This window comes from Emys orbicularis, chromosome 3 (assembly GCF_028017835.1).
Source record: "Emys orbicularis isolate rEmyOrb1 chromosome 3, rEmyOrb1.hap1, whole genome shotgun sequence".
NCBI lineage: Eukaryota > Metazoa > Chordata > Testudines > Emydidae > Emys > Emys orbicularis.
The window spans coordinates 195,566,606-195,589,710 of NC_088685.1; the positions used below are offsets into that span (position 1 = coordinate 195,566,606).

Genomic DNA, 23,105 nt, shown 5'->3' on the forward strand with positions numbered 1-23,105 from the left:
AAAGGAAGTAACTCTTAGAGGACTTTCCCTGTAGCAAGTAAGTTCATTGAGACTACATCCAACTGCAGCCTTCTGAGGATTCTCCATAGTCATAGCTCTTGGCTATCTTCTCTCCTCCCATTGCCATATTATTTATACGCCAAGATTAAGATTTTCAGATCTGACTAGTGATTTTGAGTGCCTCAATTTTTAGGTGCCCAATTTGAGGCACCTTGAAAGGACCTGATTTTCAGAGAGTGGGTGACCAACACTTCCTGTAAATTGGACCCTCCTAAGGTATCTCAGTTGGGCACCCGAAATTATTAGTCGCATTTGAAAATCTTAGTTCTAAACTCTTTCCACCACCATGCTCCTTTTGAATATACTTACAACTTGGGGTACCACTTGCAGGAGGCGGTGGTATAGAAGAATCAAAAGTTACCAAAATTGGCAACCATAATAACTAAGGCCAACATTTTTCAAAATTGTTCACTAATTGAATTGTATGCCTCAGTTCCTCAATGCTCAACTTGAAACCCATAAGACCTGATTTTCAGAGTTGCTGAGAGCTGCAGCTCCCATTGACTTTAGAGCTGTGGGTGCTTCAGAACATCTGAAAAGTCAGGTTGTAGATATCTTAGATTGGACATGCAGAATTAATGGAGATTCTGAAAAAACTGGGCCTACCCTGTAAGCATATAAGCATGTGATTAGACCGTAAAGCACTTATTTACCAAGTTTTTAACTGGATGAGTTTAGTATTGTTTGAAACTACTGAACATCATGCAAGTTTTGTCCAGTTTTCTTTCTTTCTTATTAATCTCCACTTTGTGGATCCCGTCAGTTGCTAGTATTTCCACTTTAAGTGCTGGAATGTCTATTTTAATAGCTACTCCCTCTACATAAGCTTACCTTTATTTACTTTCCATGGCCAAAGCATGTGCTGAAATAAGTAATTGTATATCACTAGAATAGTCTACTCATTCGTATTTACACCTTCAATTAAAAAAAGACTATTTTCTCTACTTTTTATACAGTAGCTGTTATACTGACACACTGTGGCTGGTGGGTTATACTGTAGTGTTTGAAGTCCCGATTCCTGTCTTTCCTATTTACTACCTAATTAGAAAAATCAGTGTCTCAATTTCTTCCTAATAACTTTATATTACTGTTGTCAGGTTTATATTTTTTAAAAAACCCAGCTGAACTCCCTGTAACGTGTAATAAGCATTAATGGTACCCACTATCTTGCTGACTTTTTTCTGAATTGTCTCCTATTTGACCTACTCACTCATTCATACTTCAAGGAAGAGGAGATGATTAATAACACTGCATGTTCCCTATTGAGGAATAGTTTTCTCCTTTTAGATTTAGACGTCAAACTATAGTATGACTCATCTTGGTCTCTTCAGAATAACTTCTGTTGTCTTCTTTTATCAAATGCCTTAACATTTCTAAAAATTGCCACTTCTAAAACAAAGCCTGCTGTAGTTTCATTAGTGTTCTTCTTTTTAACCCTAAATGAAGCTGAATCTTTTGGGGTTTTTTTTTATGATAGAACTACTTAAGGTATTGATCAGGATAAAAACCAGTTGGTACTGAAACAAACTATTTTGCAATTGTGCCTTTTTTAATGGAATCTGGGCTGCATAGATGTCTGTTTGACCCAGATTCCATTAAAAAAGTAGTAGTATTAGTACTTGACTTCGTATAGTAATAGTAGTGCTGCCATTAATATGTATTGTACTTTAACTGATCATTTAATTATTGCTGCTGTGAAACATGAGCAGTATTAAACTTTATGGATCTTTATGTATACATATTTGCATTTGCCTCTCTAGCTTTTTAGTGCCAAAAGATGAGTCGAGGATACTCAGAAAACAATAATTTTCCATATGATAATAATCAAATGGTTTTGGACATGATCCTCTACTCTTTAATCGGTGTCCCTCAGCCTATCAACTGGGACAGTGTGGCAAGGCTGGTTCCAGGATTTACATCCAAAGAGGTAACTTTATTAACCATCAGTATGTCTGTTTAAACAGTGCTTTATCAAGAGAACTACACTTTTATCAGAAGGGCAGCTGGAAGGGTGGGGGAATGGTTTTGTAAAGTTACTTGAACTTAAAGGACCTGAAAGAGTTAAGCAATATGTTAAAAATGCAAATAGGAAGGTGTTACAAAACCTCCACAGTCAAGATACGAAGTAAACAAAATTCATAACTTGAATGCAGAATGTGCATCTTATAGCCTAAGGCAGTATTACTGGGAATTAGTCAAAAGAACAAATGAAGTGAAAAGAAAGAGTCTGTAATGGTTTCAAGAAGCTTTCAGATTACACTGTAAAATACAGCCTTATGACAAGGAAGGCACATACATACTTCATATCCCCCTCCCCCTTCTCCCCCCCCCCCCCCAAACACTTTATGGTATACTTCTCAGCAAACATTATGATTTTCCTGAGGTAGATGGTGTTAGCATATGATCAGATATACTTTCCAATTGGAAATAACAAAGCTCCAATTTTCAACAGATATTTAAAGAGGGGGAAGGACAGCTAGATTGATCCTTCAAGTCAGAGTGCTTCCTACTTCAGTGGGAGTTAGGAGCACTCAGCATCTCTAGGATCAGGCCCTAACTGTTTAAATTTTTCTGTAAACTCTTGGATTTCAAATTTGCTTAGCGCACATATTTTAAAGGAAACACCTGGATGATTTATTTTATCTTGACTGCTTCATCATACAACTCTCATTTTTGTGTGATTTCATTTAAAAAAGACAAACAAAATACTTTTGAGTCCAGGACCAAAATTTGTTGTGAAATTCCAGGCAGTTTTGTTTCTTTGTGACTCACAATAACAAGTAAACAGACATCTTGTTGTAAACTCCGTAATTGAATGTGGCAACTCACACTTAATTTATAACATTGTTCATGGACATCACTATAATGTTGTATTTAAAACATAAGCTTCAACTCCAGTCAATCATTTTTTTATGTGGAATTTTATTGTCCTACAAGCTGATAGTGTTTAGTAGAGATTCATAGTTGTGGATGCTGTCACTTAATTTTTCAGCTGATACAATGCTTTCTATTATAAGTAAATTAATCCCCTCTATGTTTTATTGACCTCTTTTCTCAACTGAGTTAGTAGAAAAGTGGTTACTCTGCTTTAGGATATGCAGAGCCTCTATAGAAGGCTGTTAGAGTTGCCGTGGTGAATTTAGCCGTATGATCTCAAGTGACCATTTAATCCAATAGACTTTGGCAGAGTTAAAATATATTCTCTCAAACTCCCATGTGAATTGTCCCATTCAGTTTAATGGAACTATTCGTATACGTAAAGTTACTCTCGTGTGTAGTTGTTTGAAGCATTAAGGCCTTTAATTTACATTGAAATCTGTATCTAATAAGTGAGGCCCAAATTTAAGTCTGTTTATTCACAAAAATTACATTTTTAAAAGCCTAATATTGTTTTAAATTTTAACTTTCCCCTGCAGTTTTGGTAACCCAAATATTTCAACATTAGCCTCTTCACTACTGCATGAAAATATACTCCTGGGAGAATTCTGAGCTGCTCTGCATGTGCAGAATTCATTATGCTGTGCAGAATTTTTTTTTCTGCAGAAAATACATTCTGCCAGAAAGTTGCTGCGGTTATGCCTTTTGCCCACCAGGGGCCACTGTGGTGCCAGAACAGAGAGCAGCCATTCCCAGGCCGGCCCCAGCTGCAGATAAGGAAGAGAAGAGGCTGCCTTCCTCACAGCGCCCTGCCTATGGGGCCAGGTCAGGAGGCACAGGCTATGGGTGGACAGACAGCGTGGGGCACGTGGGGTCGCTCTTGGTTTCAGAAGGGCTAGTGTGGGAGACAGAGTGAGGCAGGGGCTGAATGGGAGTGGGAATGTAGGGATACATGGGGATGGAGGGAGGGGGTTCAGGGCCACATGGAGGAGAGGGTGGCTGAGTAGGGTTGCAGGGACACATGGGGACAGGGGAAGAGGGTACAGGGACACATGGGGATGGAGGGGCTGAGTGGGAGTGCAGGGACACATGGGGATGGGAGGAAGAGGGGTGGCTGAGTGTGGGTGCAAGGACACATGGGGACGGGGCAGATATGCCTGACTGAATGAGAGGCTAAGAGTCAGACAGGGTCTGCATGGTGGAGACTCCCTAAGAATCGCTCCCTGCCCCCTAAAAAACCTGTTCCATACTTCTCCCTTCCTTCATCCAACAACCCTCCATGTGCACACCCATACTCCTTCCCAGCAATTACTTCCCTCTTCCTCAGCTCCTCCATTACACCTGACTCCCCCAAGCCTTTGTACTGCTTATGAGGGGTGCGAAAAATACATTTCTGTATTGTAGTTTAAATGAATTATTACTCAGAGTTCTGTCTTAATATGTCTAATAAGGAATCTATTTGTCAAAAAATATTTCCTGAATCTTTTTTGTTGTCTGTATTGTTAGACATAGTTGCTGACAGGTATTTTGAAATAAATTACCAAAATAATTGAAACTGGCGTGTTTATATTGGGTTATTTTGACAAAATATGCAGAATTTTGTAGAATTTTTAATTTTTTGGCACAGAATTCCCCCAGGAGTAATGAAAACAAGAAAGGGAAACTAAATAGAAATAAAGTGAAATTTTCCAATCTGAGCAAAGTCCATAAAGTAAAGGAACAATAATTGTGCAAATGGGAAGTTAAAATTATCAGACACATAGAGAAACTCATTATGTTGGGGAAGAGTCAATGCGGCTTTTGTAAATGGTAAGACATGATTTCCCTTCTGTTAGAATTCTTTGTGGGTATCAACAAGCATGTGGAGTAGGGTGAGCCGGTCAATACAATGTAGTTGAACTTTCAGAAAGTCTTTGACAAGATCCCACAGCAGAAGCTTTTAAGCAAACTAAGCAGTCATGGGATGAGAGAGAAGGTCCTCTCCTGGATCAGTAACTAATTAAAAAATATGAAACAAAGGGGTAGGAATAAATAGTTAGTTTTTACAATGGAGAGAGAGAAATACAGTGGTTACCCAAGGGTCTGTCCTGGGACCTGTGCTGTTGAACATATTAATAAATTATTTGGAAAAGGGGGTGAACAGTGAGGTGGCAAAATTTGCAGAGGATACAAAATTCCAAAGCTGACTGTGAAGAGTTACAAAGTGATCTCTCTAAACCAGGTGACTGGTTAACAAAATGGCAGATGAAATTCAATGTTAAGTGCAGAGTAATGCACATAGGAAAAAATAATCCCAACTATATAGCAAAATGATGGAGTCCAAATTTGCTATTACCACTCAATAAAGGGATCTTGGAGTCATCATGGATGTTTTTTTCTGACAACATCCACTCAGCAATATCAGTCAAAAAAAGCTAACAATGTTAGGAGCCATTAGGAAAGTGATAAATAATAGGAGAGAAAATATCGTACTGGCACTTATATGGTACACCCATACCTTGAATACTGCAAGCAGCTCTGATAGCCCCATCACCAAAAAAGATATATTCGAATTAGAAGAGATAAAGAGAAGGGCAAGAAAAATGATTAGGGGTATGGAATGAGCTTTCATATGAGGAGAGATTAAAAAGACTAGGACAGTTCATCTTAGAAAGGGATGACTAAGGGGAGATATGATAGAAGTCTATAAAATCATGAGTGATGTGGAGAAAATGAATAGGGAAGTATTATTTACCTCTTTACATAAGAAGAGCTAAGGGTCACCTGATGAAATTAATAAGCAGCAGGTTTAAAAGAAACAAAAGGAAGCACTTCACACAATGCACAGTCAATCTGTGGAATTTGTTACCATGGGATGTTGTGAAGGCCAAAAGTATAACTGGGTTCAAAAAAGAATTAAATAAATTAATGGAAGATGGGTCCATCAGTGGTTATTAGCCAAGATGGTCAGGAACGCAACCCCATGCTTCAGATGTCCTAAACCTCCAACAGGCAGAAGCTGGGACCGGACAACAGAGGATGGATCACTCGAAATTGCCCTCTTCTGTTCATTTCCTCTGAAGCATCTGGCACTAGTCACTGTCAGAAGACAGGATACCGGTCTAGCTGGACCATTGGTCTGACCCAGTATGGCCATTCTTAATTTCTTATGTTCTTATTTTACAGACATTTCTACTTTGAGTAATTTAAGGTATTATACATCATAGGTAAAGGAGCTAGGTTTAAAAAAATCTAACTGCCCTTTTAAGGTTAAGCTTAAGCTGTAAAGAGAGGGAAATGCAGGATTAAGTCAGAAACTCCATCCTTTAATTTGTGTGAATGTTGGTGGGGTCTTGAAACTGTGGTAAATCTTACATATTGCATGGATATTCTGCACTTTTTAGGTATTGCAGAGTGAGTTACCATGTGGTTTAATCAATATTAAGTGTGAAGGTTCTTAATTGGTTTGGTTTCAATTCAGAACTCCAATGTTGACCATATAGAAGGAGTTGGTATATGTATTTTATGACTTTTAAACCAAACCTTGTACTTTTGGGTAATCTAAGCACTACACCCAGATGTACAGATACTCTTTCCTTAACCTGTATATGATATAATTTTAACATTCGCTTTAATAATTTTTTTTTAACTATGATGTATCAATCAATTTGCAGAAACTATATTATCAGGAAACAATATCAGCCTTTAAAGTGATATAGTTTCCGTTATCTGCTTCATATTCCCATCATTTTATCTCTTGACAGTGTGCAAAAAGGTTTGATGAACTGAAAAGCAGTGGAAGTTCACCTGTTGACAACCAGTACAATCCATTAATGGCTACTGGTGGGAGTCCTGTTGAAACCCTAGCTACGTACATCAAATCCTCTCTGCTGGATACACAGGGGGAGTTTCAAGAGCCTTCCATTGGGCAGAATTCAATTTCCATAACTGGTAAATTCTGTGACTTTGATTATAGTGTCATGTCCACTGTTTTTCTTTTGTCTGGTAAACCTATTTCCGGAATTAGTAGTTAGTAATCTTCAAATAAATTTGCCATAAATACTGCTGCATAAACAAAAATAAAGCTATTTCCAACTGAGTCAACCCATTTAGTGTTTCAAGTACAAATGTTTTATAGTTTGTGGCTTTTTAAAAGGTAGTTACAATGACAGTAAGTTTTGAACTGCTTAAAATGATGTACTTGATTTTATACTAAATCTTTCAGGTACATTCTTGGCAGTTTTGTAGCCACAGGTATGTTAATGTCAAAACTTACCGCTGGAGGTGGTAATAGTTGTGACTTTAAGATAAGTAGAAAACATAGGAGCAGTAGAACATTGTGTTGGTGATTTCTTAGATTTCATTCTTCTTTCCCAGCCAATACCTTTCATTCAAGTGCCTGCTTTGCTCAGGGGCATCAGAGGATCTACAGTATCCATGCTGAATGAGAAGTATAGCTTGGTGTCAGCTGCTTGTTCTTGGTACTTCAGTTCAAGTACAATCAGTCTCCCCTAGTAGCCTCGCATGTTAAACAATGGGGGTGACAGAATTGCAACTTATAGGAGACTCTGCATAGGGGAGAGCTTTTTTTGGGGGGGGGGGGGGGGAGCTGCTATCCATCACAGTCCACAGGAATCTCTTCAAGAACCAAGGGGGGAAAAAACAGCTTAAAGCATTCTGTTCACCCAGCCAGATGATGGAGGTGAGATACTAGTATCTCATGCTAATCTGTGTCAAAAAGTGCCAATATATGTAGTGGTAATGGTGTAGCCAGGAGGAGACAGTATGAGAGGGCCAAAGCATTCTTTGGCTGGCTTTTACATTAACTATTTAAGATGGCGACGTCTCTACATTCAAAGCCGCAGTTCTACAAGAAGTTTAAGAGGGTTTTTCACATTTGATGGGTCATTACATCACCGCAAGAAAATTCATCTGGAAGGCTGCATTCTGGGGCGCTCAAGACCTGATCCAAAGCCACTGAAGTCAGTGGAAAGACTCTTATTGATTTCAGTGGGCTTTGGATCCACACCCTACTGCATGCTGCACATTAGTGAGGAAAGCTTATCGAAGGTAAAGGTCAATTACCCTTGACTTCACTGTCTGCTGTACACCTAATCCTGTGACTCTCTGCCTTTTCGTTGTAACTTAACCCAGATTGCTGCTTTAAACCAGGTGTTCGAGAAGCCTGTGACAGTTATAATCATGACAACCTCTCTTCAGAATGGGAGCAACACACTTGCAACACTAACAAATGGTATATGAGATCCTGAGTTTAGCCTCAAATTCTAATGCTGCTTTTTATTATGTTGAAGGAAGGTCCAGTGTTGCTTCCACAAGAAATTGTTCTTCAGAAGCTGAGAAACATTCTGCACATAAAGGTGGAGAAAATGCTGATGAAAGTCAAGGGTAGGATGATGATTGTTTGCTATCTGGTAAAGCTAATATCAGTGAAACTGAAATCTGCTCTTTACAGATGTGCATCTTTCTGGCTGTCTACACAGAATTTTCAGCAACTTTCCCACCATTTGTCAGTTAGTATTTGTGCAGCTCCATCCATGCTAGCAACAGTTGGAATGCTAGTGGAAATCAGTCATGGGTGTTTTCACCATCATGTAATCTAATCAATTGTTCATGAACACACCTGCTCCTATGCTCCACTAGCACTTCCACCAATGTCAGTACTTTTGGAGCTGCAGTGGTGCTACACCAATGGTGGGAAAATTGCTGAAAATTCTCAGTGTAGAGAAAGACCTATTTGTGATTTATAATGTTAACCAAATTGCCGAGACAGATGAATAACATAAACTAGCCTCTATTCGGCCTAACATTTTATGCAAACAAATTCATGAAGTTTGCCATTGAGTGCAGTGGGAGAAGGATTAGACCCTATACTTCAGGTTTTCACTGTTTTGTTAATGGCAAGATGGATGATACGCCACAGATATCTCTTTATCTCAAACTTGGAAAAATGGCTTGCAGAATATTACCTTTCATCTCACTACCTCATTTCAAACTGTCAGTGGAACTCAAATGTACAACACAGTAACCACAGTATTTGTGACTATAAACTAAGGCCCATCCACCTTATCAAAATTCAGTTCAAGCGTAAGTGTTCTGTTGTACAACTACCTTTAAAGGCCCTGATCCAGATTTCAATTCTTACAGTGCAAATGTTGATAAATGTTTAACTCGTAGATCGCAACTGTTTTGATTATCAGTATGTTGACTTACAGCAGATAGAAAATAACGTAGAATACCCCAAAAGCATACCTAAACCTTTCGTATATGTAGATACAGTTATTCCTGTGTGTGTGTCTTGAGCTTAGTTTCTCTGAAAGAGTGTGGTTGATGATCATTCATGGAAACTAGGTCACTGAATTTTATGTCATTGCCATCCTAGTTCAGAATTATACAATCCATCACTTTCTCTTCATATACTACACTGACAGTTGTGTATTGAAATGTATACCTTGTGTTCCTAAGCCAGACAGTACAGAGTGAAGAAAACTCAGATTTCATAGACTTTCAATAATTCTATTATCCCAAATTGAAGCCTGAAGGCAGTTTTCCCTATGTAAATTAATGCACTGCCACAGAGAAAGCAGCTATGAACTTCCTAATTTATCTTCCCTCTTTAAGAGGGATGGCCAAACCGTGGCTCACAAGTCACATTGCAGTTAAATTGCGGCTCATGGAGTCCCCTCCCACCCCTCATTCTCTGCCTACCAGAGTGGGGTGGGGACCTTGGGTCCTCTGCCTTGCAGCGGGATGGTGGGGTAGGGGCTTCTGCCCAGCAGGGAGGGCAGTCTTGTGGCTTTAGTCCCGCGGGGCATGCCTGCCAGGGCTCGGGGCTTCAGCAGGAGCACGGCCAAAACCCCAGCATGCACCTCCTGTGGGGCTGAAGCCCCGAGCCCCAGCTGGTGTGCCCCGGCTCTCAAACTTCTGAAGATTGTTGTATATGCCTCAGAGGATCAGTACGTTTGGCCACCCCTGCTCTATAATGACTTCAAAAATGTAGTTGTTACCACATAAATATTAAGAGCCAGATTGTGAACCCCTTATTCACAGTGGTGAGTGTGACAATTCTCAGGGTACCAGGGACTGAGAGTCACCTTGTTACACCCTGCCTTCAGAGTGAGGGAGTCTTTCCTGTGCCTGACTGGGTGTCAGACAGCTCCCAACACCACCAGCCTTTCAGCCACTCAGGCATTCTCCTCTGGGCTATGTCAGCCCTGTCTTCGTCTTGTAGTTTCACCATAGGTGCGCTCCAGTCCCGAGTCCCTTTGAATCATTCCCATGATATCCAGCCTGAAACTGTCTACTCCAGCCCAACACTTGTTACTCACAGAAATCTCTGATTTTTCTGTCCCCAAAGGAGCAGTGTGTCCCAGTTTATCAGATTTACTGTAAACCACAAGCACTTGTGAATACTTATTATAAACCAAAAGTAGCTTTTTAAGAATGAGTAAAGATTTAACTAGAAACAAGAGAGAACAGTGGAAACAAATGGTTACAATTAGGGCCGTTGATTAAAACGTCAAAAAAATAATTGTGATTAAAAAAAATTAATCACTATTAATCGCGGTTTTAATCTCACTGTTAAACAATAGAATACCAATTGAAATTTATAAAATATTTGTTTTGTTTCGTAACTGCACTCGAAAACAAAAAACATAGAACTTCAGAGCCTACAAGTCCACTCAGTCCTACTTCTTTTTCAGCCAAGCACTAAGGCCTGGTCTATACTAACCCCCAAATTCGAACTAAGGTACGCAACTTCAGCTACGTGAATAACGTAGCTGAAGTCGACATACCTTAGTTCGAACTTACCGCGGTTCAGACGCGGTCCACACGCGGCAGGCAGGCTCCCCGTCGACTCCGCGGTACTCCTCTCGCCGAGCTGGAGTACCGCAGTCGACGCCGAGCGCTTCCGGGATCGATTTATCGCGTCCAGACCAGACGCGATAAATCGAACCCGGAAGTTCGATTGCCAGCTGTCGAACTACCGCTGTAGTGTAGACCTGGCCTAAGAGACAAACAAGTTTGTTTACATTTACAGGAGATAATGCTGCCCTCTTCTTATTTACAATGTCACCAGAAAGTGAGAACAGGCATTTGCTTGGCACTTTTGTAGCCGGCGTTGCAAGATATGCTAAACAGAAGTCTTAAAAGAGCAACACGCTGATGCGGAACTACAGAACCCGAAACACCAAAAAAGAAAAACAACCTTCTGCTGGTGGCATCTCACTCAGATAATGAAAATGAACATGCATCGGTCCATACTGCTTTGGATTGTTATCGAGCAGAACCCATCATCAGCATGGACCCATGTCCCCTGGAATGGTGGTTGAAGCATAAAGGGACATATGAATTTTTAGTGCATCTGGCACATAAAAATCTTGCAATGCTGGCTACAACAGTGCCATGCGAACGCCTGTTCTCACTTTCAGGTGACATTGTAAACAAGAAGTGGGCAGCATTATCTCCTGAAAATGTAAACAAACTTGTTCGTCTGAGCGATTGGCTGAACAAGAAGTAGGACTGAGTGGACTTGCAGCCTCTAAAACTTTACATTGTTTTTCTTTTTTTAACGCCTTTTTTTGTACATAATTCTACATTTGTAAGTTCAGCTTTCATGATAAAATGGTTGCACTACAGTACTTGTATTAGGTGAATTGAAAAATACTTTTTTTACAGTGCAAATACTTGTAATCAAAAATAAATGTAAAGTGAGCACTGTACACTTTGTATTCTGTGTTGTAATTGAAATCAATATATTTGAAAATGTAGAAAATATCCAAAAATATTTAAATTGTATTCTATTAATGTTTAACAGTGTGATTAATCACGATCAATTTTTTTAATCACTTGACAGCCCTAGTTACAATGCAAAACAAAATCATAAAATGTGAATGTACACTTAATAATAGTTACCTTTCCCTAGCTAATGAAGTAGGTTTTCCCCACAACGTTCAGTCTGTTGTTTTTTGGCTGGCTTCACAGGATTCAGTTTTTCATGAGAAACCTTGTTCCTCAAGAGGTAAACTCAGTGAAATGATCCAGAGAACATTTCCCTCCTCTGTATTGTACTGAAACAATTTTTTGTTTCTGTTCATAGACAGGGTGAACCCCTCTTGTTGTAATGTTCCTATTTTACAACGTTTCAATTGTTTGCAGTTGTCTCTGATGGCTTTCCATTGAAAGTCTTGAAATTGAGCAAGGCTAAACAAGTGATCCTGGCTAAACAGGGTGGGGTGACAATGTTCCCTCTAATATTTTCCATCCATGTGCAGAATGAATTTTATGTGCACCAATATTGATCCAGCCAGGACAGGTTAGGCATTTTAGAACTCACTATTCAAAGAATTAAATTTTAAGCATAAGAGAGAAATAAAATTATGAAATGCATAGACCAGTCAAAAAACTAAAATAACAGCACTTTGAAAGAATACGATTACAGAGAATATATGTGCATTGCAGGAAGTACCAAGAAGTAACAACAACAACAACAACATAAGTATTTGTTGGGAGGTGAGTTTGAAAGAGTGTGTGTGTGAGAGGGTGGGGGAGGGGGCAGGTGTGCATGCGCAACTCCCTTCTGCCTGAATGGGTCATCGCCAAGATGCATTATTCTCAGGTGACTAATTTTTACTCCAAGTCCATAAAGTACACTTTAGGTATAAATAAGTTATTTCTTAAATATTACCCATAAATACATCTTGCAATGATTATGAATCTTGACAAGTTACGAGTTACATGTTTACTCTTCATGGATAAATATCCTGTAAGACATGTTTGGTGTAGTGAGTTTTGTCAGGTCTGAGGTGAGAGTTGTTTGCAAAGAACAGGAAACCTTTTGCCTAGGAGCCTCTGTGTCACAGTGAGCACTTAATCCCATGTGAATACTGCTCATTATTGTGAGAAAGGGTCACTAGCCTAAAATAATTAAATTCTCTAAATGTGTTATGGTTTTTTACCTGTAGGTCTTTTTTTTTTTTTTTTTTTTTTTTTTTTTTTTTAAATCCCTGCAGTGATGAGTTAGAATACCTTATATATTTTTGCTAGATATTTAAATTGTGTATTGTACCAATGCATATTAATTTCCAAAACTTTTTAGACCTACTTGTCAAGGGCACTTATTTTAGACCTATGACTTGTACTGCTGTCTCCATGGAAGCTGATATTTTATTGATGTATTCTGAACTTGAACCTCTTGTTAGGAAGTAGATAATATTGGTACACTCTAAAGTATTTTAACTTCTTCAGATGGAAGATGCTATAAAATCACACATACTAATTAACCATGTCAGCACCCTGGTGAGCTAGGCAAATAGATCTATACTTTTATAAAATGAGGGAGAACAGAGAACGTAAGTAATTTGCCAAGATCACACAGTGAGCCAGAGGCAAACCTGGGAATAGCACCCAGAAATTCTCGCTCCCACTCTCTTAGGTCTTGTCTACACTGCAAGCCAGGATGTGAATCTACAGTGCACCAACTCCCTGCACAGTAACTCAACTGTGAACAATGATATAGCTCAGTGAATGTCCCAGTGTGTGACTTAGCATCTACAGTTTCTCCTGGGAATAAGATTTTGATCATGCATCCCAGGGCAGATAGCTTGCCATTGAATAACATGCAGGGGTGAGAGGGAAGATAGAAGCTTTCTCACTGCAGTTAAATGTGAAGTTTTGTTTATCTTGTAAGATAAAACTTTACAAAAACTTGGGTTCTGACCAATCACGCAATTTGGGGGTAAAAATCTCCGTGAATCAACATTGACTTTCTTATTGGTTTCTGGTCCTAAGCTGTAATAACTTTCCTTTTTCTGTTTTGTTTTGTTTGTTTGTTTTTGGTTTTTTTAAATCAAGGCCAAATATGGTGATCCATGTGTGTGACGAAGCAAAAAATTTGAAGGAAGATTTTGTTTGTCCTCGAGATCTTTTGATTTCTGAAATGAAGTACTTTGCTGAATATCTGTCTGTGGATGCCCAGCGCTGGGAAGAGGTGGACATTTCAGTTCACTGTGACGTTCACATCTTTGACTGGTTGATAAGATATGTTAAAAGGAACACTAAGGAATATGAAGTGTATGAAATACCCACTTTAGGTAAAAAATATTCTATTGTTCATTTGCTGCAGATTCATTATCTGCGTTATCTGATCTGTGTTTCAGACTAAAAGCATATGTGCAAAATTGTCTGGAAGATAATATCCCTCCTTAATTCAACTCCAACCTCCTAGGCCCAGTCTGCTGGGACCAGAAACACTGGTTTGTTGGAAATGTGCTAAAACAGTTTCCCTGGCCATTATAGAAAGTCCCTGGTCTTGCTGCTACTTATAATTTTAGGGAAATATTCCTCTGGTGGTTACAGTGGTGAAAGCACTAGTCTATGTTGACAGCTGATATCTTTACCAAGATAATCTAGACCCACTCTGAACAGGATTATATCACTGTGATAAGCACAAGTAGCCAATCTACAGTAGCATTAGTAGTAGTCGCGGGGCAAAACTTTGAAAAGCATTTAAGTGACTTAAGAGCCTGGCATTGACAGGAGCTAGAATCCCATTGACTCTCATTGTGAGGCCCCTAAGTTGCTTAAGTCCTTTCAAAATTTTACCCTTGTACTTAATTTTGAGTCAGATTCTACTTCTGTTAGTCAATGAGACCGTCTTTAAGTAGCTTAAATGGGTTAGATAAGCCCATCCAAGGATGGAATAAAATACATTTTAAAAAAAAATCAGAAATGTATTTAAATTGGATATTTTTATTTAAATTTAAAAACGGGCTTTTTATTTTTAAAAAACTATTTTAAAATTAAATTTGAAATTGACAACCTATGTTAAGGCCTAAACTTATTACAATATCTATTACAAACATTTAAATTAAATACAAAAAATATTCAACAGTATATGTTTGTTGCTGAAGCAGGAAAGCTTGTTTTCCTCTTTGAATCTATGAATAAAAACTAGGTGTGAGGATAAGCTCTTCTACTTCTAAAACCTTGAACGACAGTGATCAGTCACTTCTGTTCACTAACTACAAATATTACTTCCTTCTGTTTAATAAAGTTTTGAATCCAAAACATGTTTTGAACTTTTTTCTTATGTATCCAGCACATTGAAGGTAGTTGTATTTAATAAAAAATAAATGAGTATTTTGTGCATTTCTAATTTATTTGAATTTCCATCCAAATAAAGCTTGACAAGTTACAAATAAAAAAAATAGTCATCCAGTAAAAGGTTAGACTGCATTATTGCTTTTAAATAAATGTTCATAGATACATGATATTCTCCTGGTTAGCAAAAATAAATAGCAGATTTAGTGTATAGGCTATATTTAGTTGCAAATTATCGTATTTTAATGTATACCAACTAATGAGAATCAATCTTTAGGAAAATAATCTAAAAGTGTAAATATAAAACACAATTAAAATAGATTTAAACTAAGGTTTCCTGCTTGCAGATTTAAAACAGTCCAGTCCAGATCTAAATCCTCTTGAAATCAACTGAAAAACTCCTATTTGGGAGCACTGAATGGGCACTGGATCAGGCCCTGCTCCAGCAAAATAACATTAGCTAGCTCTAGCACATGTGCTGACCAGCCAAACTGTTAAAAAGTGGCTTAGCTGGAACAGTGTTTGATCAGTTAAAATGCTCTGGTTAACTATGTTTGAGTTGACATATAGACAGGAACTAAGGACCTGTCTATACTAAGAAAATGATTATTTCTGGGGATCATGTCATAACTGTTTGTTTGGGGTTGCCTGTATAGATGGGAGAAGTTCTGTTTCCAATGATCAGGCTTGACACATGTTTGAAAGTGGAATGATAAGAACTTGTTTAGTAAAACAATACCTTCCTTTAAAGAGGCATTGAGTCTGTTAGGGTATTCTCAATTTATCAAAGGAATAAATTAATCTTAACCTTTTGACCTTGTTCTGCTGTTTCTCTTTTAGAACCAGGAAATGTCATTTCGATTCTTATTTCTTCTGAGTTTCTGAAGATGGATTCCTTAGTGAGTATAACAAGAGATGAGAAATTCCATGCCATAGTAACACAGTTTACCACCAAATAGTTGGCATAAACCTTAGTAGCTTATTTGCTAAGCTTTGACAGTGTACTTATAGCTGTATAAATCAGAGAGGGAAAATAGTTCATGTCCCAAAGAGTTTACAATTTGAGGATCAGATTCTGCCACCTTGCTCGTGAAAAGTAGTAATTCAATAATTGCACAGTCTCACTGATTTCAGTGGGGCTGCTTGCAGAGTAAAGTACTACTGAATGTAATTAGGGGAGCCAGTATCTACCTCCAAATGAATACTTATTAATCTAAATAATAGCTGACTTCACTGTGTGAGCTAATGGCAGCATCTGACTTTTGACTGCTATCTTAAAGGAAACATAAAGTCTCCACATTTTCAGTGTTTTACACCAGTGGCTCTCAACCTTTCCAGACTACTGTGCCCCTTTCACGAGTCTGATTTGTCTTGTGTACCTCCAAGTTTCACCTCCCTTAAAAACTACTTGCTTACAAAATCAGACATAAAAACACAAAAGTGTCACAGCACACTATTATTGAAAAATTGCTTACTTTCTTATTTTTACCATATAATAAAATAAATCAATTGGACTATAAATATTGTACTTACAGTTCAGTAATATAGCATATTGAGAGGTATAAACAAGTCATCATATGAAATTTTAGTTTGTAATGACTTCACTAGTCCTTTTTCTGTAGCCTGTTGTAAAACTAGGCAAATATATAGATAAGTTAATGTACCCCCTGGAAGACCTCTGCATACTCCCGGGGTACACATACCTCTGGTTGAGAACCACTGTTTTATACTAAGTGCCACTTCTCTCTGGAGTGCAGTTCTCCATCAGTCAGCATATTTAAGGCCCATTCACTTTAATTGGAGATGTGTGCATATAATGAGAAGAAAGGATTGCTTAATGATATTTTTTGTATAGATATGCAGTTTTACCTTGAGTTTTCACTTCCATAAGCTAGTACTTAATTCATATAAGAGCTATAAGGTACTAGCTTAATTCATATAAAGAGCTTGTCTTATTTCTAGTTCATCTTGTAAATGGACAGACCATTGAGGTATCTGTTTGATTTTCTTTTTCCAATTGTTTAATAGTAAAGACAAACACTATGCAGCCAAGTTAAGGAAGGAACTTAGAATTTAATGTACTGCATCTTCTTGCTGTCACAACTGTCATTATTTATTTGCAGTTCATGCTAAATATTAAAGTTCACTGATAAAGCTAAATTTGGTGGGTGCAATGCTGTGTATATAATATTAAAGCTACAAAAATGGACTCAAGTTCTGGATCATGAACACGGTGGAGGTGGCACTTCCTGAAGATGATTCAGGGGTAGTAGTCAGAATCGAAGACCCTTCAGGATGGCAGTAGTTCAGAGTTACATTTAAGACATGTACACAAAAAATGTGACTTGCTTTCTGAGCCATTAAATTGTATTTTTAGAGTTGAACTGAGCCAGTTTTGCTAAACACCATTAATTCTAACAAAGTCCTGATCCTGCTTCTAAGAAATTTCTAATATAAAAGTAATAGGTCTTCTGAGATATGGGTTTGTGTATCATTAATTTCGGTGTTCATAGTATCTCCTTTCCTTCCTAGGTAGAAAAATGTATTCATTATTGCCACAAAAACATGAGTGCTATCATAGCCACTCCATGCAACATGAACTGTGTCAGCGGTGACCTCCTTAAGCGTATCGCTGATCTTTTCACACACAATGAAGTGGAAGATGTGAAGGACAAAAAAGATAAATTTAAGAGGTAACTTTTTTCTTCTCCAGCTTAATATTAATAATCACTATTGACCCTCTACTACGGACTCCTGTTCCTTTTTAGATATTTTGTCAGAAAAGTTCAGACTTGTTAAAGAATTAGTGTGATGTTAGCAACTTCTATACTTTTAAATTATCTTAATACACAATATCATTAAATGGCTCAAGAATAAGACAAAATTTCAAGAGAAAGTAAGAAGTTCTAGATAGGAGCCAACAAGTGAAAGGGCAGCTCTCCAAATGTGAAGACTCATGAAGAGTCCAAGATTAGGAGACAACTGAGTGGATGGGATAGTAGGTGGCTATGAAGAAAGAGGGTTAGAGTGAGCTTTGAAAACAGACATTTTGGACTGAGAGATTGAGTACGGCGCCACTGACAATAACTGAGGATGGGAGTAGTGTGTTCCTAGTTCCTGGAGAATGAATAGTTTGGTTGCAGTATTCAGGGATTACAGAAGTTTTAGAGTTGGAATTTCATATGGATATGAAAGATGGCACTAAAATAGAGTGGAATGTATAAGGATTTCAGCTGAGCTAGGATCAAGATAAAGACTAATTATTGTAATAGACTTGCAGAGAAGGAAGATGAGGTAGGAAAGCATTTTAATTGTCAAGGATTACTGGCATTAGGATTAAAGTTAAGGAGAGTAATAGTGGAAAGTCCAGAGGTATAGAGCGAGTGTGATCTTTGAAACATTCAGTAGTAGAAAACTTAGTCAAGGTAAAAGCGGGGAAACAGAGGTAGTGCTCATAAAGTGACCTTGCTCTTTGGGATATGTCAGGTTCTGTTGTGATTGGCACCAATATAAGTTGCTAGTTAGTTGATTGAGATGTAGAGTTGGGTGTCATCTGCATAGAAATGATACCTAAATTGGTATATGTTTCTTCCGCTGTCAGTGAGAAAAGATAAAGGACAAAAGTGCCAAGGAAAGAGCCTTGAGACACAACAAAAGGAAGAGGTAAAGATTCTACCACATCTCAGAAAGGAATGGTCAGGGAGGTAGGATTCAAACTAGGGGAGAACAGATTCTTGCTCCAAACACCCAAGAAGTAAAGAAGTATAAGAAAAGCCATATGGAAGACTTAAGGGGTAACTTTACTTGAAATAGGGTCTATAGGTGACATTTTGGAAAAGCACCAAAATGCTTCACATTGTGAAAACAATACTTATGAGACTTAGACTGCACCTACACTGCAAGCTAGATGTGTTATTTCCCTGATTGTGTACCCTCTAGCTTCAGGTGGGTACGTGTTTGGCACAGGAAAGCTGTGCCTCTGCTGCCACTATCCATGTTACCACAGCTACACTGCTATTTATACTCGTGCTAGCTTGATGAGAACTAGTACAAGTATGTATACATGAACAGGGGAATCACAGCTCGTAGTGTAGATCATAGAATGACAGGGTTTATTTGGGAAATGGGTTGAGGGCAACAATTCCAAATCCATCAGAGAGAGATTAACTGGAGATGGCATGGTGACTGATGATGAACTAATATGTGGATTCAGTAGAGTTTTTTGAGAGGGCTGAGTGTGCTTTCCAGAATGACAGGGTGGAAAGGAGCTCTTTTTGTAGATGGCAGGCTGGCAGAGTTCCTTTTTGAATAACTATTTTAATGTTGCTGCAGGTTTTGGGTTAGGACACCTAGAGCTTTATATAGGCATTTTTTTATTTTATAAAAATAAATAAAAACAAAATGTTAGTGGTATGAAACGAAGTTGGAAGAGGTTAGTTCTTTTTTCAATAGTTGAAATGACCTTGGTGTAGCTTCAATAGATTTAGAAATGGGGGAGGAAAAACTTGGTGTCCCCTCCACCTATCAGTGGGTCAAGATAGTAACAAGTTACATGTCTGTTTATTCTTGAAAAGGAGAAGTTAGTAATCTCTTTACAGGACTCAACAAAGAGAGAAATGGGAGTCTTGTGGGGAAGGTGGAAATTTAATAGTCCAGAAGAGGTACCAAGAATCGAAATGCTTGGTTTACTGAAGTAATAGGCTTAAATATGTTTATAAAGGCAAGACTGTTGCAATTAACTCAGTGGGTGTAGGATTGGGTCCTTTTTGGCCACTTTAAAAAAGCACAGCCCAAGACTTCTATAGCCAAATGTATATAAAGGTGGCAGATGTCCATACTGGAAACAAGTTTTCCACATTGTATTTCTTACAGGAAAATTGTATAACTTCGCAAAAGTCAAATCTTGAAACTAACATCTTAAAACCGTCTCATTTAAAGTAGCAGAATGTAGTTATTGATTAACTGCAAACAAAGCAAAGTTTAGTTCTGAGCAAACTTGTTATCAACAGTAAACTTTTCTGCAAGAAGATTGAGAGACTGTTTGATCCAGAGTACCAGAATCCAGATTCTCGGGGAAATGCAGCAACATTGTACAGGTGTAGTAATGTTCTTTTCTTACTTTGTTTCTACTCCATTTATGTAGGCTACGTGTGCATTCCAAAGTGCCACTCATACTGTTGTATTTCATTTTATGTTTCACTTTTTTGTAGATGCTGTTTATGTAAGAAGCTTTTAACTAAAGAAACAGAAAGAAGAGTCCCTTGTGTTCCAGGAAAAATCAACATAGATCAACATGGAAATATTATTTATGTTCATATAAGGTGCTTCATGCATAGAAAACATAACTTTTTCTCTATACATGTATCCTATTTAGTATGTTTACGAATACTATGTATTTAGAAGGTTAACAAATACAGTAGAACCTCAGTTATGAACACCTCAGGAATGGAAGTTGTTTGTAACTCTGAAATGTTCGTAACTTTGAACAAAACGTTGGGGTTGTTCTTTTAAAAAGTTTACAACTGAACATTGACTCAATACAGATTTGAATCTTTACTATGCAGAAGAAAAATGCTGCTTTTCTTTTTTTGTTTTGTTTAGTACATTTAACACAGTACTGTACTGTATTTGCTTTTTGGGGGGGGTCAGGGGGTGTCTCTGCTGCTACCTGATTGTGTTCTTTTAGTTCCAAATGAGGTGTGTGGTTGACCGGTCAGTTTGTAAGTCTGGTGTTCATGACACTGAGGTTTTACTGTACTCCATCCAATACAAAACTTATAAACTGTAGTTTCTACCCACAGATCACCTGAACAACTTTTTTTTATTCTTGTTGCCTTTCTTAGGCTCATACAAATGGAAGGTTATGATGTTAGTTTGACCTCAATTGTATGCAATGTGTTGGAACAAATTTTAAAAGAGAAGGTAGTTAAGGACATAGAGGTGAATGGTAATTGGGATAAAATACAACAGGGTTTTTCCAAAAGATAAATCTTGCCAGACCAACCTGATCTCCTTCTTTGAGATAACTGATTTTTTTTAGACAAAGGAAATGCAGTAGATCTAATCTACCTGGATTTCAATAAGGCATTTGATACAGTTCCACATGGGAAATTATTAATTAAATTGGAGAAGATGAGGATTAATATGAGAATTGAAAGGTGGAAAAGGAACTGGTTAAAGGGGAGACAACAACGGGCCATACTGAAAGGTGAACTGTGAGGCTGGAGGGAGGTTACTAGTGGAGTTCCTCAGGGATCGGTCTTGGGACCAATCTTATTCAATATTTTTATTACTGACCTTGGCACAAGAAGCGGGAGTGTGCTAATAAAATTTGCAGATGACACAAAGTTGGGAGGTATAGCTAATATGGAGGAGGACCAGAATATACAAGAAGATCTGGATGACCTTGTAAACTGGAGTAATAGAAATGGGATGAAAATTAATAGTGCAAAGTGCAAAGTCTTGCATTTAGGGATTAATAACAAGAACTTTTGCTGTAAGCGGAGGATTTATCAGTTGGAAGTGACAGAGGAAGAGAGAGATCTGCGGGTATTGGTTGATCACAGGATGACTGAACTGTTAATGTAATGCTGCAGTGAAAAAGGCTCATGCAGTCTTAGGAGGCATCAGGTGAGGTATTTCCAGTAGAGACAGGGAAGTGTTAGTACCATTCTACAAGGCACTGGTGAGATCTCATCTGGAATACTGTGTGCAATTCTGGTCTCCCATGTTTAAGACAGATGAATTCAAACTGGAACAAATTCAGAGAAGGGCTACTGGAATGATCCAAGGAATGGAAAACCTACCATATGAGAGAGACTCAAAGAGCTTAACTTGTTTAGCCTTACCAAAAGAAGGCTATGGGGAGATGATTGATCTCTATAAATACATCCGCGAGAGAACTCTTCTCCCTCCCTGGTATTTATTTAAGTTAAGCGCCAATATGGACACATGAACAAATGGAAATAAACTGGCCATCAACAAGTTTTGACTCCAATTAGGTGAAAGTTTCTAACCATCAGAGGAGTGAAGTTCTGGAACAGCCTTCCAAGGGGAGCGGGGGGGAACCTAACTGTCTTCAAGGCTGAGCTTGATAAATTTATGGAGGGGATGATATGATGGGACTGTCTAATGGCATGTGGCCCATCGGCACCTGCCAGTAGCAAAAATCCCCAACAGCCAGAGACAGGATACTAGACGGGGAGGGCTCTGAGTTACTACGGAGAATTCTTTCCCAGGTATCTGCCCAGTGGGTCTTCTACACATGCTCAGAGTCTAAGTGGTCCACATATTTGGGGTCAGGAAGCAATTTTCCTCCAGGTTAGATTGGCAAAGACCTTGGGGGTTTTTCACCTTCCTCTGCAGCCTGGGGCATGGGTCACTTGCAGATTTAAACTAGTGTAAATTGTGAATCCTCTGTAACTTTAAGTCTTTAAAGTTTAAACCATGATTTGAGGAATTCAGTAATTCAGCCAGAGATTAAGGCTCTATTTAAAGAGTGGGTCGGTGGGTGAGGTTCTGTGGCCTGCAATGTAGAGGAGGTCAGACTAGATGATCATGATGGTCTCTCTAGACCTTAAAGTCTATAAGTCTATGTTGTACTTGGTAATTTATTCCACAATATCATTGTTGTTAATCCAACAAGACCTCAATTGAAATCACTGGGAGTTTTTGCTGGGTTAAACTTTTTAAATGTAAAATATGCAGAGCTAATCACTTAATCATCCTAAGGACTTGAAAATATGTTTAGCCAAAGACAAATGGAATTAAGGGCTACATTTCAAAATGAGTTGTTAGAGTGATGGTTCCACACTCTGAACTATAGAGTCTGGATTGACTGTGTCTCGGATCTGAAGATGTCAAATCAAACACTCAACCAGTTTCAGAACAAATAAAAATAAACTTCACTGGTTACGGTGTGGTTTTTTTTTTTGGTCAGAGAGGCTTTCCAAACTTCTCCTTTGTTAAATGGCTAGTTCCTCACCACAAGTATTTACTTGGTTTTTGTTTTAGTCCAGGCACAGTCCTATATGGCTGGATTTCCCTGCCTCCGCTTAATGAGGGCCGGC

At 38.3% G+C, this 23,105-nt stretch overlaps 1 protein-coding gene across 1 annotated transcript in view; it reads left to right on the forward strand.

The window, feature by feature from the left end:
- The first annotated feature begins 1,837 nt into the window (after positions 1–1,837).
- Positions 1,838–23,105, forward strand: part of SANBR (SANT and BTB domain regulator of CSR) — a 34,671-nt gene continuing 13,403 nt past the window's right edge. The window contains exons 1-8 of the mRNA XM_065401743.1: positions 1,838–1,987; positions 6,681–6,867; positions 8,229–8,322; positions 13,789–14,027; positions 15,877–15,935; positions 17,569–17,729; positions 20,046–20,132; positions 20,247–20,357. Coding sequence (XP_065257815.1) covers positions 1,838–1,987; positions 6,681–6,867; positions 8,229–8,322; positions 13,789–14,027; positions 15,877–15,935; positions 17,569–17,729; positions 20,046–20,132; positions 20,247–20,357 — 1,088 coding nt within the window. The remainder of the gene's footprint in view (positions 1,988–6,680; positions 6,868–8,228; positions 8,323–13,788; positions 14,028–15,876; positions 15,936–17,568; positions 17,730–20,045; positions 20,133–20,246; positions 20,358–23,105) is intronic.